This window comes from Falco cherrug, chromosome 11 (genome assembly GCF_023634085.1).
Source record: "Falco cherrug isolate bFalChe1 chromosome 11, bFalChe1.pri, whole genome shotgun sequence".
Classification (NCBI taxonomy): domain Eukaryota; kingdom Metazoa; phylum Chordata; class Aves; order Falconiformes; family Falconidae; genus Falco; species Falco cherrug.
In genome coordinates, this window is record NC_073707.1 from 33623745 (window position 1) to 33641439 (window position 17695).

Below are 17695 nucleotides of genomic sequence, written 5' to 3' on the forward strand. Positions count from 1 at the left end.
AACTGTCTGCTGCATCATGAGACCCACACAACTTTTCAGAGAGAAACCCACATAGCATCCACGCATTTCAGCACTTCAATTTATATTCAAGATGACTCTGCCTGCTTAGAATTGAATTCCCTTCCCAACATACACTGGCTACTTGTGATCTTCAGAGAGGAAGCCCAGTGACACTTCACTTCTGGTCCGCTAGCAATGGTACCTTGCCTCTATTGCTCAAACACTCTGCAGCAGCCAGAGCTCGCTGCAGCTTCCCTGCACGAAGCAATGCTGAGGACCACCAGTGGCACAGCCCTCCAGCCCCATCGTCAGGAGAGCCAGCTGCTCTGAGCACACCAGGTGTGTCCTTCCCTGAGATCAGCTAAGCAGGAACGAGCATCCTCTTAACTTAGGCTTGTATCTGCACTGTGTATTGCTTTAAATTAAAATTCCACCCTCAACTGAAGTCTTGTAACTATTTCCACCACAAGCCGTTTTTAAGGTATACATACCGGCACTGGCATGGTTCACAGGGGCTTACATATTTCACTTTGTGTCTTCCCCTTTCCTGGTGAAGAAGATAACAAGCTTTGCAAAAAATATATATGTAAACAAGATCCTGAATGTACCAGGGCAATGAAGCATCCTGGTTCCATGCACAGCCTGGAGCTCTGGACGTCTATAAACCAACGAGTGCTTTACAGTGAGAGCACCACCAGAGTGGGCACCACTATCTGTCTGCCTTTTTATTATTTTCTTCCTAAGCAATGACTCCTGACCACCATAAAAACTGATTTGTGAGTTACTCAATATATTGGTTGGGTTAGTTTAGCGATTTTGTATTTCTATCAGAATATGATCAAGTTTTAAATAATGATAAATACTGAAGAGACAACTTTGGACAAAAAGAGCATGTGAGCATATTAAACACGTCTGTTTTACTATTGCATCTATATAAAATTACTCACACACAGCCTTTTTGATAAACTCCACTGCCAATAGTCTGCTAGAACTATACAGTGGAATCACTCCATTCAAATTACAAACCTGATAATGTGTTTTGTTTAGTTTGTATCATGTTTTAAGTACAATGATGGTCATCAGAAGCCTTAAACAATAAACAAAATGGAAAAATAATACAACAGAGAAAAGTGAAGTGAAAGGGAGCAAGGAAATGTCACTAGCCAGACTGAACACAGGATGGCTATTTAAAGCGACTGGAACCACTTTAAACATTTAACATGAGAAGTTGCATTTTGAGGGTTGTTTTTAAGCTTTTCCTCCTTTACCTCAATACATTAAACACACATACAAACTTGTGTTCTTAACTCGGTAATAAAAGCAAACACAGTTATCTTTATTTCCTTCTGGGCAATAAGCTAGTGAGTTACAGCACTATACTGGAAACCTGAGGAGCAGGGTCACACTCGCCACCCAAAGGTCCACTCAATTTATTTTAAAATACTTTGCATTCACCTCCCCATAAATATTTTGCAAAGAAAACAACCCTTGACTTTGCAAGAACTAAACGACAACTTTTGACTTCAACCTAAAGAAATTTCTCGTCTAGAAAGAATGAATTTAAGATTCCAATCAAAGGCAGGCTGCGTTTAACAACTTTTGCCTACTCTCATTCTGGGGATGCAATTATATTACATAAGTACGGGGCTAGTATTGTTTTCTTCAGAGGAAAAAAGCCAATACAAAACTACAGTTTGTTAAACATTCACTCACTCAACACCAACCCCAGAAGTGCTAACTTCCAGAACTCCATTACACGAAGTTGAGAAATAAGGAGAGGCAGCGCTAATTTGCAGCACACGTGTTGTTCAATGTATCTTTACACTCAGCTGAGAAGTAACAGCCATACCTGCCATATGCACATTACACAAGACATTTCTTTTAATGTTGTCAGGGTTGACAAGACCAAGATGCTTCACTTTCCGTTTCAAAGCATTCTCCAGTTTTTCTTGGGGGCGGGGTGGGGGGTGGGGGGGGGGTGGGGGGGGGTGTAGCACAGCAGCAGCATGAGGGATGGGAAAGGATATCCAAACAACTATGATCCAAAGTAAGCGATACATCTACTGTACAACAGCAAAGCCCCATTTCTAGCACGAGAGCAACCACAATCTGAGACAAGACCTCAGGAAAGGAGCTCAGTGTTAGAAAGCACTGAGAATCCCTTTTAAGCAAGCTGGAATTTTTAAAGTCAGGGAATAATAAACATGCAATCAAAATCTAAACATGCAACGTGCATGCAATCAAAACTGTGCTACAGTTTGCCTCTCGTACTGAAGATCAACTCCAGCTCTGTGCTTCAGCTCTGACTGGCCTGGGATCAGTGCATGCTAAGGTCACACCCTGCCCACGTGCTTTCATTAAAAGCCAGAAGTATCTAAACTGCAAGTTCTGTCCCACTGACAAACGAACACCTCGTGACTGATGACGACACGTAAGGGGAGAAGATAAATGCATGAGACTTGCTGCTTTAGTACAGAATTGGTCAATCTTTTGAGCAGTTCCCACTTTCAGTCTTGCAGTCCCAGAGCCTGGTATGGATATGACTGCAGGGATTTCGCATGTACCTACATTCGCCAGAGACTAACAGGCTACCACATGTAAAAATCAAGAGGTTTCTCCATGAAGAAGCACCTTTTTTGGAAGAATAAGGTATATGCGCGCATCCCCCCCCAAACTGGTCATTTCAATTCTGTGCAGCCTCAGAGGCTTGCATGATCAAGACAGTGGGGAAGATGACACCACACTGCTCAGATGACTGCCAGGTGTGACATTGCCAGCAAACCTCTGGTTAGTAATGAAAATTAAAAGTGTAAATCTAACCAGGTGAATCTCCTGACAGCACAAGATACTGAATGCACAACGACTCAGAGTGCCAACGGATAATCGCATGGACTTTCTAATCAAGACACTGCAGAGCAGAGTCCGGGTCTGTGGATTTTATGACACTAAAAAAGGAAATTTGCAGGCAAAGCACGGAGGAAGTTTACTGCTCTTATTTATAACAAAACGACAACAGAATCCCATGACCGAAAGTTTCCATAGCTGTTTCCATCAAAAAAGAAAGACAATGCACGCCTATGCACAGAACTCAAATGCGCCTGTTTCCTAATGGTCATTTGGTTACGACCTTGTGGAGTGCTTATTCACCAATGGCATCCCAGAGAAAACTAAGATATCTCTTTCATACTCGGATAAAGACATAAGCATGATGCTTTTCTCCCTCTAACCAGAGCAGTGAGACTGCCCAGAAAACTAGTCCCAGGACAGTACAACGCAGAGGAAAAAGGCAGTGGGCTAGTGAGACGGGACAGCTCTGAGACCTGCCTTCCTCGAGGCAGAAGTACTGCAAGGTCAGCGTAAATACTCCAGATCACACACCTGTGCTCACATCCACCTTAGCTAGAAGTCTATTTTATAGATCTAAAAATATCAAATTACTGAGTCATCATTCAGGGATGGAGGCCTATGATTGGACTGTAAATCAGCTAACCAGCCCAGGAAGGAACACTACGCTTCAGAAAAACATGAAAGAGAAATTGCTCTGCACTGCAGAGAAGAGCTAGATCTAGCTCAAGCTCGCTGTACACAGGAGCAGGGCACAGCTCTGCATATCCACACCTCCTGGCATGAACTGAGCACACGTGCAGTAAGCCTGAGACATTCTAACACTGGTAATGCAGATGCGGCTGAAGGGACTTCTGTTCTCACACGTGTACAAGTAACATTAATGAGCCCTGGTCATGCTGAAGTGTAAGAGCCATCTCCAGAAAACCAAGCCATTCTTCTGGCCGGAGCCCCACTTCCATACCACATCACTACCTTCAGGTCCAACACGGCGCACAGTCACCTCTGCTGCCAATGGAAAGCTCATAGGTGGTTTTGGGCCACTTTGAGGAAACTGGGAAATAAAAAAATTGGGGTTAGAAATAACATACTAAAAAATAGTGCTTCCTTCTGTCTCTGCCTACGAAACAAAAGGCACCTTCAGCATAACTGCAACAGCAGGGACTGTACAGTGTAGCATCTTTAATCCCTCTGCAAAAAGCCTGTTGTGATACCAGACCTGCAGTCTCCCTTGGAAATCCTGATGTCTTCTTAGATCTGCTTTGTAACCAGCTCCTCAGCTCCTTTTCAAGCAGCAACAGAGGGTAAAAACCCAGCTTTCAGTTACAGGAAAGTGGGGAAAGCAGCCTGGTGCTGGTACCTTTGGAAAACAGCCAGGCAGGAGGGTGAGGAGAAGAAAGTAGGAAAAAGCATTGGTAATTAAAGCTGAAAGAAACCTGGAAAAGCTGGCTACCAGCCTGGGCTGTGCCCTGGAATTCACTGCCAGTTTGCTTTGAGGTGCTAAGTCTTCAAACAAGAGCATTTTACCAGAGCCGAGTCCTTCAGTGATGTGTTTGCCTTATTAGCCCATAGGAAAGACTATTTCTGTTGCACAAAGGTTGGTAGTTCAATCCAAATTGTTGGCTGCGGGCACAAGTCCTGATTTTCTGATGCATCAGCAAAAAAGGTTATTCAGTTCTTTGTTAAATACTCAGTTGCTTGAAACAATAGGAACAACTTTTGAATGTTTAAGCTATTTTCTCACCACGCAAATTTTCCCTTTTGCTGGGTCTTTGAACAATGGCCTCCTTCAACAGAAAGTTTGGGGTGCTGCATATAAAGTGAGAACTGCCCTGGGAAGGAAGAGGTTTAACTGAGGTTGGTGGACAGTTTTGCTTTGCCAAGAGGTTCCTCTTACCCTTTGTTTTACGTTTCTCTTTCAAACTCAGTTATCTTGACAGACAGCACTTTTCTTCCTCTTCTGCTAGGCTCTCATCTGAACACAAATGGAACATTGCTTATTTTAATTTTAGGCTTAGATCAGGAAGCTATGGGAAAAAGTTTATTATGGGTCACACCCTGAAAGTTGACCTTGGTCTCAGAAGGGATATCAAGGCTTCTGTTGCTGTTTCTGGGGAGAGATAAAAAAAAAAGCCAACAAAAAAAACCCCAAACAAAACAAAACAAAAAACCCAAACAAAGAAAGGGTGCTTTTTTTGTTTGTGTTTTAGAATGAATTACAAACTGTCTCAGAGGGCCAGAGGTTTTTAAAGCACTTGTGATCAGCCAAAGCCTTATCTGACCCTCTCCTCCCATCCTTGCTGCAAAAAATGACAATAGGGTGCATGGAAAGAGATGAAAAGTTTGGCTGACTAGGTGCCCTCTGGGGAGCACCTGAAAAAGCTTTGTGCATCCTCCTGCAGCTGCAGAAGGTCTGCCAGAGGCAAATGGGGCAGGCTTGCCCTTGGATAAGCCTCCTCACCCCGCACTGCAGTCCAGAGCAGCCAGCTCCAGCAAGGCCTCCCAGGGAATGGGCTTCGCAGCAGGGCGGCGCGCTGGCACGGGCAGGCCCCAGCGCCAACTTCGGGCAGCAGGCGTGCTCGAGGAGACTGTGGCAGCCCTGGCCCAGCCGAACATGGGCAGGGAGCAGCAGCGCTTCACCCTTTGGAGATGTGTTCCTGTCACACAGCCGAGAGCCTGGGCCACCTCCAGCCCTGCACAAAGCTCAGCTCTGCCACAGTGAGACTGCAGCCCAGCTGTAAAGAAGAAACAGCTTGTGTTGCCAACGACTCATGTCTCTCAGTGTGAAACTGGGCTCCCAGCTCACAGGCATGACTCCTGCCTAGCCAATTTCCACATTCAGAACGAGGATGAGAACGGAAACAGAGTCTGTATTTTTCCAAAACATGCTTCAGTTAAAATAGTACCCCATGATGAGCAGGGGAAGGAACAGGCTTCTCCAGGGCCCCCTGCCCGGCCCAAAACCCTCACCGATATGTTGAGCCTCAGTTAAAGGAACATGTCCCAGTAACGGCAGTTTAACAGCCCCTCACCAACCCTGGCAAAACCCCCGGGGGTCCGGCAAAGCACTCAAAGCAGCATGGCTCCCCCCAGCTGCTCCCAGCCCATGCCTGTGGCACTGGGCACCGGAGCAAAGCAGCAGGCTGGTCACTATCGAGCCTCCCCCGGGAGGGAGGGGAAGGGCCCAAGTGGGGCGCAGGCACATGCAGACACTGGATGTGCGCACGTGTGTGCACACACCCACAGGGGAGCAACTGGCACTGGGAATGAAGCAGAGCAGGTCGTGCCAGGCAAGTGTGCTGAAAGGGTTACACTTGTGAGATGGAAAAGAGTGAAGAGACATGCAAGTTCTCCTCAAAGCCTTCTAAGGACTCTAGGTGCGTGTCCTTCCTGAGGAGGGTTAAAACCTGCAACCTCTGGCGTTCACTGCTTCTTCCTAAGTTACAAGTTTAGCCCTCTCTTCTCCTGAGGCACATGAAGAGCTGTAACTCTTTAGGGCAGACAGATTTCCTTCTATTTGCTTGACACTGAAGCCTGACAGTATGAGGCATGGCGCACAAACTCTATGGGATGTGAATCCTAAAGCTACAGCCCACCAGCCCCCAGGGAAGACATAGCATCACAGGGCCCACAGAAGCAGTGCCAGGGAAGCAGGCTGTCATCAGCAGGATCCCTGTGCCAGGCAGCTGAGAGGGGACCAGAGTGTGCCTGACCTCTGATGCCCAAGAAACTGAAACCAAACTTCCACATCACAGCACCTGCCTTCCAGACACAAAATGCTCAGATTTGGGTTCCTAGAAAGGTTGAATGCTCACACTGCCGCGTAAACAGAATATAAGGCAGGTATAAAAATTCTCAATAAAACAAACATCCAAACTCATCACCTGAAAGCAATGAATAATTGACAATTATGGCTCTGAACTGGGAATCTTAGGAATGAGAGAGGGGCAAGAATACTCACAATGCAGAGACAATTTTGTCTCTGAAGATACTCCCTCATTTCACTAAGATTCAATGAAACTTGAGGGGAGAAAAGGTCTGCAGGATCAGGTTAACACACACTGGCCCTGTGTAAAGGATGTGTACATGACAGCAGTGCTTTAGTAGAAGGTACATTAATTTGTCCACACCTTTTGGCTCCTTCTTGTAAGGTGGTAAACACCCATAGAAGGAAAGTCCATGAGGAAATTGTGTCTTTAGGGCTCAAGTTAATGTAAAGCAGAGCTCAGGTCACGTACTAAATGTTCATTAACACTAATGTACACAACTTACATATTTCACTTTTCAAAAATAAACATATAAACTTCAATTTCTCTCCCCAAACCTCAGATCTCACTCAGGATACACTACTTTCCCACATTCATGGAAAAGAATCTAATTTTTGCATTACCATACATTTCCACTAATTTCGTCTCAATTTCAAAGCCTCCCAGTGAACATATGGGAGGAAAGGGAAAGGAGGAAGACAGACAGGTGATTAAGGTTAAAGGAAAAGAAAAAGAAAAAAGAAGAAAACCAAAAAACCCAAAAACCCATACACCAAAGAGTCATCACTTATCCCAAGAACGCATCTGCCAGCCTTTGAGCACGCCCTGAACAATGGCAATGTAAGCCCGTACGCTCCAGTTCAGAAAACTCCCATTAAAAAAGCAGAAGCTATCAGGGTAGTAAGCTTTACAGAGAAGGTCAGAGCCAGGCCTGGGAACAGCTTAAGAAAAGAAAACACCAGCCTTTAACTTAGGATTGCTTACTGCTTTGCCAACTGCACAAATGCATCTCTCTTGAAACCAGTTCAACACTGTTCTTCATGGAAGTTACGTGTAAGTACACAAAAATAGCACTGGCCATCTGCAGCGCTTGATATCTCGACCACATTTGGCCAAGCAGCCAGGCACGATTCACCAGCTCTTCAGCTTCCTGCTTGCAGAGACACAGCACACTGACCCACCAACACTACCGAAGCAGATAATGAAGATAATATCGCAAAGCATTTGCTTAAAGAACTAAAGCCTATCCAGCTGCAGAGGAGCAGCAATGGGTAAAGCAGAGCACACAGAAGACTGCACTCCAGCCAGTAAGTAACAGAATCTGCTGTAGCTTACACAGTCTTTACAGTGTTTTACATTCTAAGGCACTTCTAAAGGGCTTATTCTGTAAATCTGTTTCATAGCTGAAGAGGGACCACACATGCAATTTTATACTTCTTTCCAGGTGAAAGACTCTGCCTTTTCATTACGCGTTTCTGTACGTTACCAATGCTTTCAAACATTCTCTTCTGATTTTTAAATAACTACCACTATAATTTCTTTTTTTTAAATCAACAAATAATGTGAACAGAAAATCATCCATGCATTATGCAAACCACAAACAAATTACTTAGAACACAAATGAGCACTCATAACTGTAAATAAATACAGAAAACCAAGGCAGACAAACTCCCACACCTATTAGACTGAGACATGGAACAGCCTTAAGCTACGCCAAAGGCTGCTTCTCTATAGGTAAGCATTGCTCTGTTTTGTGTATCTTGGCAAAAGATATTTTTCTTAAGCAACTACTTTTTTAATTTATGACTGAGGAAACATAACTATATAAACCCCACAGATCAAAACATTAGAAAATAGAATTAAAACCCAAATATTTAAATGACAGATGCTACTATTAAAATAGAACGTTAAGGGAACAATTTCTTTATGTAAGCCACATTTTACTTCTTTAAAATATTCAGGTTTAGGACAATAAAACTACTAATCATTAAAATGTTTTATTAACATATTGTCCCGGTTTTAGCTGCCACAGAGTTAATTTCCTTCCTCACAGCTGGTACAGTGCTGTGGTTTGGATTTAGGATGAGAATGATGTTGCTAACACACTGATGTTTTAGTCATTGCTGAGCAGTGCTTACACTAAGTCAAGGGCTTTTCAGCTTCTCATGCCCTGCCAGCGAGCATCCTGGGGGGCACAAGAAGCCGGGAGGGGACACCACTGGGACAGCTGACACTGACTGCCCCAAGGGATATTTCACATCATATGATGACATGCTCAGCATACAAAGTGGCGGAGAAAGCTGGCCAGGAGCTGCTGCTCGGGAACTGGCTGGGCATCGGTCGGTTGGTGGTGAGCAATTATTTTTCATTTGCATCACTTGGTTTTCTTGGGGTTTATGTCTCTTTTTGTTATTTTTCTTTTCATTAATTTTTTTCTTATTACTATTTTTTTTCCAATTATTAAACTGCTCTTATCTCAACCCATGGGTCTTTCCACTTTTACCTTTCCAGTTCTCCCCCTCATCCCACTGGGGGGGGGGGAGTGAGCAAGCAGCTGCGTGGTGCTTAGTTGCTGGCTGGGGTTAAACCATGACACATACTAGAATAATTCCAAAATTGATAGTACAGTTACTTCTAAAAGCTGATCTGTTTAATCCTCTTAATACAAAATTATAAACTGACCAGTCCTTATACCCTGGTCCTAACTTTTCCTCTTACATCCACCATTCCATAATTCAGATATTCAGATACTGTAACTGATAGGAGACAGGAAGAATCGGGGGGGGGGGGGGGGGGGGGGGGCGGGTTGAAGCTCAATTAAAAGAAGCGGAATATTTGCATTAGATCTGAAAATGATCCCACATGCAAACAACTCAAAGCATTCTCCATGTTTCTGTGTGAACATCAGGGTTTGCACAGATACTTCACAGACTCTAATCTTTTAATGTTAAAATGTTGTGGGTTTAGAATAATTTAGACCCTTGTCTAAGAATAAGAAATGAAAACAGAATGAAAAGTTTAACTTACCAGGACAATTAGGCTGTTACATTTCAGATTTCAAAAGTAGCATAGGGACTCCTGGGCAACAAGAAGAGATGAAACAATTGCTGGTGGGTTTTGCAAGACAGAAATAAAATTCCACCCTTGGGGCGTCCTCAGGCTGCAACTAAAGGAGCTTGCACTGCCTGCTTGTTTTAACAAGAAATACACAATCTTATCTACAGCTGCACTTTACACCTGTTGGCTCTCCTTACTCGCTCTGTCCTTCAGAACACCAGAAATTAATCCTGTATGTCAAGAAAACATCACATAAGATCTTTCTGATGTAACAACTTTGGTCAGGAAAATCTTGTTGTAAAATGCTGTCAATGCTAAATGCTGTCTGCGCTAACTGGTGCCATTTTATGTGGCATGCTCTTTCCTGCCAAGCTATCAGCAGTAAGCTTTTTACTTAAGCTTTGTTCATGAACTCAGCAGAAGCGATGCACGGGTGGGCGACATGCTGGAAGCACTGTCGAGGCAGCCAGACCACCCCCTGGCAAGTTCAGGCGTGGGGCTGCCGGGGCTCCAGCACCTGCCCACGTTACCCCCGCTCACCCCCACCCTGCCTCCTGCCAGGGCAGTGCAGGGCACTTCATTGCTGTCATCCAACCTGGGGACAAAAACGTTTGTTTTCCTCGTGGCTGGCTTGCCTGAAAACATCAGCTTGCAACAGTTTTGTTTTTTTTAAAAGAGTGAGAAGATGGGGAGAAGAAGGAAGGAGGGCAGCAAGGAGAACAAAAGCTTGGTACTCGGTACTCAGATCTGAATCAGTTTTAGCAACAGATGTTTTGGGTCCAACTGGAAATGAAAATTCATTTACAATCATAAAAAAGTCAAGACCTTTTACTGCAATACTGCATACTTCTGAGAACTGTTGATGGGACTCCTCTCAGCCCAATCACTGGCAGGAAATGCTTCTAACACATCGAACTTAAAAGCTTGGGAATGTTTTTTCCAAATATAAGGAATGAGAAACACACATAAAATCATTAATTCTTAAGAATTTATGAACATTGGCTGTGTTACACAAAGAAAGTCAAACCTTCATACTCCCATCCAAGCCCATACAACCAGCCAAAAGAAAACAGGCAGCCAGGAGCTAATACAGTCCCAGCAATGAGATGTCACAGATTTATTCCATGCTTTTTGTTAAAATACCACTTTAAAAGTTAGATGATACAGCCAATTTTTTCCAAATTGAGTAAGTCAACTGCTCCCTTCAGTTAAAGAGATGAGGAAGAAAATCCATGCCAGGACCTACTGCTGCCCAGTGCAAAGCAGAGGGCTCCAGTGGTGGTCAGGTGCTGCCACTCTGCTAGGTGGCACAGGGTCCCTGTCTACAAGGTCATTCATGGGGCTGCAGTCCCTGTGCAGGCATCAGTGGTGCTAAGTGGGGACACTGCCAGAAGGGTCGACTGCACATGGCTTGGCGATGCAATGCACACAGGAGGAAAAAAACACAAGGCTGACAGTTCAGAAGGCCCAGCAGCACCATCAGGACTGGCACACGATCTTAGGAAAGCCCCACAGGACAGCATTCTGAGTTGGAAGAGGTCCAAGTCCAGCTTTTGTTTGATTCATCCCATGTTTAGGAAGTCGGGAGTTTGTAAATAACAGCATAGCATGAAAAAAACACTTCATCACCAACTGCAACCTCCTCCCTCGAGTATCTTAAAATTTTGCCCTTTGGGATCAAAAGTGAGAAGTACTGCTAAGATGTAATTAGTTGTTTACACTTCTGTTCTTCCCCTTACTAACCACAGACAGGACATACCCAGACACCAAGGCTCGTCCGGGTTGGCAGGAGCCACTGCTACTCATGGGGATGCAGCAGCAGTGACCTTCACAGGACACATGGCCTTTCTCAGCCACTTTCACAGGGGATGCTACTCTCACCGGCACTCCGAGGAGCTGCCTGAGTAGAAATATGGCTCACTCTGTCCTCTCACACCAGACAAGAGTGGTCTTGAAAGCAAGAGATGGAAGGCACAGCAGCAAGGAACAAAGACTCTCTAGAAGTCACTGTCACATTTACCAGTCCTGCTTTCCTCTGAGCCATGCTGGAGGATGGGTGCACTGAGTGCCATCACATACGATGCTATCGCAGTTTTTCACTTACTGCTTTCTGCAACAGGAATGCTATTTTGTATTTTCTATCATCCTGATTCAACTATTCATCCTCCAGTACATTCTATGCATCTACAACAAACAAGAACTACCACCACCCAGTACACCATTTTAAAGGGTTGGATTACTACATGCTGTATTTTGCATGCTTTTAGTCTCTTAAGTATTAAAATCCAGACATTGCCTTACAACAAATGTTATAATAAGAACAGAAAAATAACAAAATCTTCATCCCTTGGCAAACTCACAAGAAGTCAAACAGACCAACATATCTCCACAGTCACAGCAAATATTCCTTCCACAGGAGACCAGCCATTACAACCACGGACCCTTGAAGATCTCCACCTGGGCATCTACCCCACCGGCTGCCAGGCTGAGCACCTTTGTGCAGATGCAGAAAGGCTGGAGACCAGCCCCGAGAATGCACCAGCTGTGAACCACCCAGGTGACCAGAGGAGAGCACTTTCCCTTGGACAGCCCCTGCTGGACCCTGCCGGTTCTGCCCCTCAAAATGCCCAGCTATGTGCCTGCAGAGAGCACCCCAGAGAAACGACAGCCAGGATCCCACCCCCTGCAACTCACAGCTAGCAAGCCCTGCTTTTATTTCCCTCTGCTGGTCCAGCTCCTAACAAACGCGTGAGCACGCCCACCCTCCAAAGCCCCACAAGGAGCCCCACAGCAGCCTGCCCTGATGGTTTCCAGCCAGCAGCTGCCCGAGCGCTGCTCGGAGCGGGAGCTCCGGAACGTGGGGCAGGCAGCTCACACCACAGCGGGCAGGGGTACACATCCTAACTGGGGGCTGCTTTCCCACTGGATTACACCAGCATGGCTGGGACTGCAAGTTCAGACCACTACCAATATTCCCTACCACATTACAAAGAACATCTTAAAAAAAATTATTCTTCTAGCACAACTCAGCACAATTTGCAATTGCTTTATTTTGTGTATTGCGCTTCCTCTTTCTCTAGATTTCTCATAACATCAGAGGTAACATTTGGCACGATCTTCCACCCTGATAAACTCCATTATGCAGTTCAAAAAAGATTTCTGGGGACAGTGAATGCCGTCAACAATTCCTGACCCCATAATTGCATTCCCTATTTATTTATTAGACAGCTGCATTAATTTCCATAAAATGTGAACTCGGTACTACAGAACCTTTATCATATTCAGGGTAAAAAAACCCCAAACTTGTAAATATTACTCTTATCTTCAGTAAAGCAGCCATAAACTTTTAAATTTGACAACCAAGTTACAGAAGTCAAGAAAAAGTGCCTTAATGATATTGGAAGGATTACAAATGATAGTGTGAGGGTTTGAATACAGAAGTAACTAAGCATTTGTATATGGTTTATGTGACCTTCCTTCTGTGCATTTTGCCAAGCAACGTGATTTGCAAACTGAGTAAGTTCAAAACTTGTATATATTTTACCAAATCAGTCTTGTTAATTTGGTGAATCAAGTTTGCTTGTTTTGCAGTAGTTGATATTATTTACACAGAATAAATATACTTCACGCTGGACCAAGCATTTGAACATGAAATGCTGCTGAAGTATGAAAGAGTATTCTCACAAATCACAAATTGCTGGGTGCTAATACATACCCTCCAACACACACCAAACAGCAGCAGTTACACAGCAGCAATAAAACAGATGTTTTAAGAATTGGAAAAAGGGTGTGTGTGTGCAAGAATCCTTAAGCTTAGTCATCACCTCAAGTAGCATTTGGACCAGAGTCCTACACTGACCCACCAATTAACATCAACAGAGAAGTGTTCACAGTTTCCAGATGAACCCTAGCATGGAATGAAGGGTGAATACCTGTGCCATTTCAAGCTGTGTATTGCTTAGTGGAGCTGCTGCAAGTTCTCAGTAGAGAAGAGAAAGTGGAAGCATGCCTTCTGCCAACTACATGCAACCCATCTCTGCAATCCACAAATCAGCAGAGCATGGCCATAGCGGCAGCAGTGGTTATGAGGATCCAGAAGCACCAAGCAGCTGTATAAAGGCCACTCTGCTAGACTGATTCTTTACCAGAGCACAGGAGTTAGTCCATGTGGTGCCACATTGCCACAGCTCCTACGGGATTCACACTGGGACTCATGGCTGATGGAGGAACAGGCTAGCAAGGCAACAGTGTTGGCTACCAGTGCTGAACTATTCAGAGCAGCAGGGACAAGGCGTTCCACCAAGAGCTGAGTGCGTGACCAGGTGACAAAAAGAGCAGATGAATTTGATGGCAAACACAAATTATGTGACATGCAGCATCATAAAAGCCTCTAGACTTACCCATGCAGTGATGGGCTTCAGGTTGAACATGACTGCTCTATGAGTTTGTCCCTAACTGATCTTGAAGTCCTCCTGAAAGATCAGAAGACTTGTCTGCAGTACTGATCATTACAGTCAAAACAGGCATTGCACTGTGGGAACCCCTCTGCACCACAGAATTACTGTCCTATGTTATAATACACAACTCTAACAAGTGTATTTTCCAGTCTCTCACATAGGTCTCCCAGCAAGAAACGAGGCCCTGTGCCCGAGAATGGAAGGTGCTTTAGACCCTTAACAAAGGGCACCACAGCAGTCAAGTCACAAAAGGTAAGGACATGCCATTGATATTGAAAGATCTACAGTCTGACTTGGACTTTGGCCTCCTTCTCAACCACAAACAGTTGATAAACTTGCTGGTATCAAATGTAAAATTTGTCGAGGGTGTCTTTCACGCTACACAGACTCAACATACTTTAGAAAGCTTTAGGGCCCACATCTCTAAACATATGCTTCTGAAAAAATCCTTTGTTGTATGATGCCTCAGCACAAGAAATACTTCATGAACCCCTATCTGCTACTAAGTGCAAGTGTACTTTGCTTCAGGAAACCCTACAGAGCAGGAACAAGTTCTAAACACATCATAAGCAGAGCAAGAGTCCTGCTTAGACAGCCTGACAGGAGGAGAAGAACACGTACACAGTAGACAGCAAGGGGAAGAGAACAGGTTTTAAATACAGTGTGTTACCATCTTAAATAAAAATGCCATTCGCTACTGGTGCTTTTCCAGGAGACCCTTCTAGTCTTCGCAATGTCACCCTAAACCTTTACCTCCTAAATCTTATTAGGATTATTACCTCCTAATCTTAACACACCTATTCACATGGTAGTTATAGCACCTGCTCTCCACACCATCTTTTCCCTTTAAAAACCCAACCAAACAAAATCAAATGCCTTGAGATGACTAGAGCTGAAACATAAAGATAGGATGGCAGGTCACTGTATGGGAGAACTACCAGAAAGACATTAACTACAGGCTTCAGGTGTGACCACGGGTAAATGCCTGCTCCGTTGTTATCCATGCAAGTTCTAGAACAGCACCTAAGCACTGGTCAGCTTTTACAGGGTCTGCAAAAAGGACACAGAAAACAACACCGCAGAGGAAACAATTTTGCCTATTTGAAAGAAAATTTCCAATTCTAGTTATTGCAAGGTTGCATTCTGTTTGAATCTGCTACACTGAGGCTTCAGCTACTGACTCTGAATTGTGGCAATATGGAAATTCTTCTTTTTCTAAAAGATGAGGTGGGGGAGGGGGAGCAGGTTTCACAGCTCCATGGCACTAATTTTCCAGTTGCCTAGGTTCCCATTTGCCAAATGCAGCAGCATTAAATCCCGTAACTGCTCTGCCCTTCCTACAGAGGACAATCCAACCCCCTTAGACATTCTGTCAAAGAATAGCAGGCAGCAGATGTGACTTTTTCTTGGAGATACTCTAAAATTTAAATCTGACTGACTTGAGAGGACAGCTCTAGCTTCTACGTTATGCTAACACACACACTCCTGAGTGTCATGCTACTGAAAGTTTAAAGCAAACTGTGCTAGCTGCACATACAGGCTTCTTTGAAGTGAACATTAGAAAATACTGGCATACACTAGATATTTCACACTTGACTAATAGAAGAGTGTTTTTTATGTCTGTAAACAAAACAGAACACTGGTTCAAGGAATATTTGTGTCCCCCACATGCTGCCTGGTAAACCAGTGCTAAAAATACATACTACTCCTTTAAGGCTTAATGAGATGTACTCAGAGTCACAAAAATCACTGTGGCCCAATCCCCCTCCTAGTTAGCAGTGCATAGGCTTGCTTACACCCGCAGAAAAGGGGCAGCACACGGCATGAGGACAACGGATTAAAGTTGAACAGAGAAGCAAATGGATTTTCTGTTCCAAACAGCAGCATGCCCTTCAATATCATCAAAAAGTGAGACAGCACCACATGGAAAATACTAAGTATGCATCCCTGCTGGAAATGATATGGTGTGGAAACATGGTCATTTCTGAGAAGCATGCCAAATTTATTTTGAAGTAAGAGTAGAAAACTTGTACTAATTAAGAGAAACCATAGTACCATTTTATCTTACTGAGACAATCTTTCTCTGCTTCTAGGAACAAAGATATTGTAAGATGTTCAACTCCAGCACAAACTCCTTGGGAAACAACTGCAGCCACAGCACAGTAATAACTAAGACAGTCATCCCCCTGGTCTACTGTTTAATTTTCATAGTAGGACTCTTGCTGAACAGTGTAGCAGCATGGATCTTTCTGTATGTTTCTAGCAAAAAGAGTTTTATTGTTTATCTCAAGAACATCGTTCTTGCCGATCTCCTAATGAGCTTGACATTTCCTTTCAAAATTCTTGCTGATTCAGAAATTGCACCTCCACAGCTCAACATCTTTGTGTGCAGATACTCTGCTGTTGTTTTTTATACAAACATGTATATCAGTATAACATTTTTTGGCCTTATAGGTTTTGACAGATACTACAAAATTGTAAAGCCTTTACTCACCTCCTTTGTTCACACAGTTAACTACAGTAAGGTGGTCTCCATAATCATATGGCTATTGTTAATGCTTATATCATTTCCAAATATGATTTTAACTAATGAAATCACTAAAGAAAATTATTCCAGAAAATGTATAGGTCTTAAAAGTGAGCTTGGCAGACAGTGGCACAAGGCATCAAGTTATATTTGCACAGGGATTTTCTGGGTTGTTTTTCTTCTTCTAATAATTTTTTACACTTCTATATCAAAAAAAATATATCGCTCTTATAAAAAATTCCAAAGGAACTCAGAAGTGACCAAGAGAAAAACCAGTCGTAATATATTCAGTATCATGTTTGTATTTGTCATTTGCTTTGTACCCTATCACCTCTGTAGAACACCATACACTCTAAGTCAAACTAGCTCACAATTCAACTGTCAGTCAAAAACATCTCTGTACTATGCAAAGGAGTTTACTCTTGCACTGTCTGCTGCAAATGTGTGCCTTGATCCCATTATTTATTTTTTCCTTTGTCTACCCTTTAAAGAAAAGCTGTATCAAAAACTGCATCTCCAGCTGAAAACCTCAAGTGACGTTGAAATTTCTAAATCCAGAAGATCTAATACACTTCGGGAAGGTATGAACATAGTGTAGTCTGAGGTCTGTAAAACAACGTACATTTCAGAAAGTGCATTCAAGAATGCAAATGTTTCAAACTGAACAGATGAGACCCATCAATAAAACTGAAAAAAAATTTCAGTGTAAAATACCAAGTGGTGTTTTTCTGTATAAAAACATTATTGCATATTGCCAATATATTTACTATGTGCTATTTCAGCTGATGCTATGATTGCATTATGGTGTGACACAACCTATCTGGATATGAAAAAGAGAGAGAGGAGTAACTGGAACACCACATTCTGGAGCTCGAGGCCATGGTTCTCTGAAACGATTATCCAACAGACCCAATAATCAAACTGTTTCGCTGTTGTTTCTCACAAAGCCAGGCACAACACATATAACTATCAACAAACCAGCCTGAAGGGCCTGGAACAACCCATCACTCCATGTTATCTGGAGCAGACCCCTCAGAAGCAAC

The 17695-nt window shown here is 43.6% G+C and overlaps 2 protein-coding genes across 23 annotated transcripts in view; one reads left to right on the plus strand and one right to left on the minus strand.

Moving 5' to 3' along the window:
- Positions 1 to 17695, minus strand: part of MED12L (mediator complex subunit 12L) — a 150413-nt gene that overhangs the window by 85255 nt on the left and 47463 nt on the right. The window lies entirely within an intron of this gene.
- On the plus strand, positions 187 to 17410 carry P2RY14 (purinergic receptor P2Y14). Of its 3 annotated transcripts, none has more exons than XM_055723969.1 (3): positions 187 to 339; positions 14275 to 14377; positions 16219 to 17410. In XM_055723969.1, the coding sequence occupies exon 3, from the start codon at positions 16237 to 16239 to the stop codon at positions 17248 to 17250; it is 1014 nt and encodes a 337-aa protein (XP_055579944.1). In that variant the 5' UTR covers positions 187 to 339; positions 14275 to 14377; positions 16219 to 16236; the 3' UTR covers positions 17251 to 17410. The 3 variants fall into 3 exon arrangements, with proteins under 3 accessions (XP_055579944.1, XP_005434356.1, XP_055579943.1); XM_005434299.4 differs by lacking the exon at positions 187 to 339 and adding an exon at positions 7225 to 7918; XM_055723968.1 differs by lacking the exon at positions 187 to 339 and adding an exon at positions 7958 to 8961.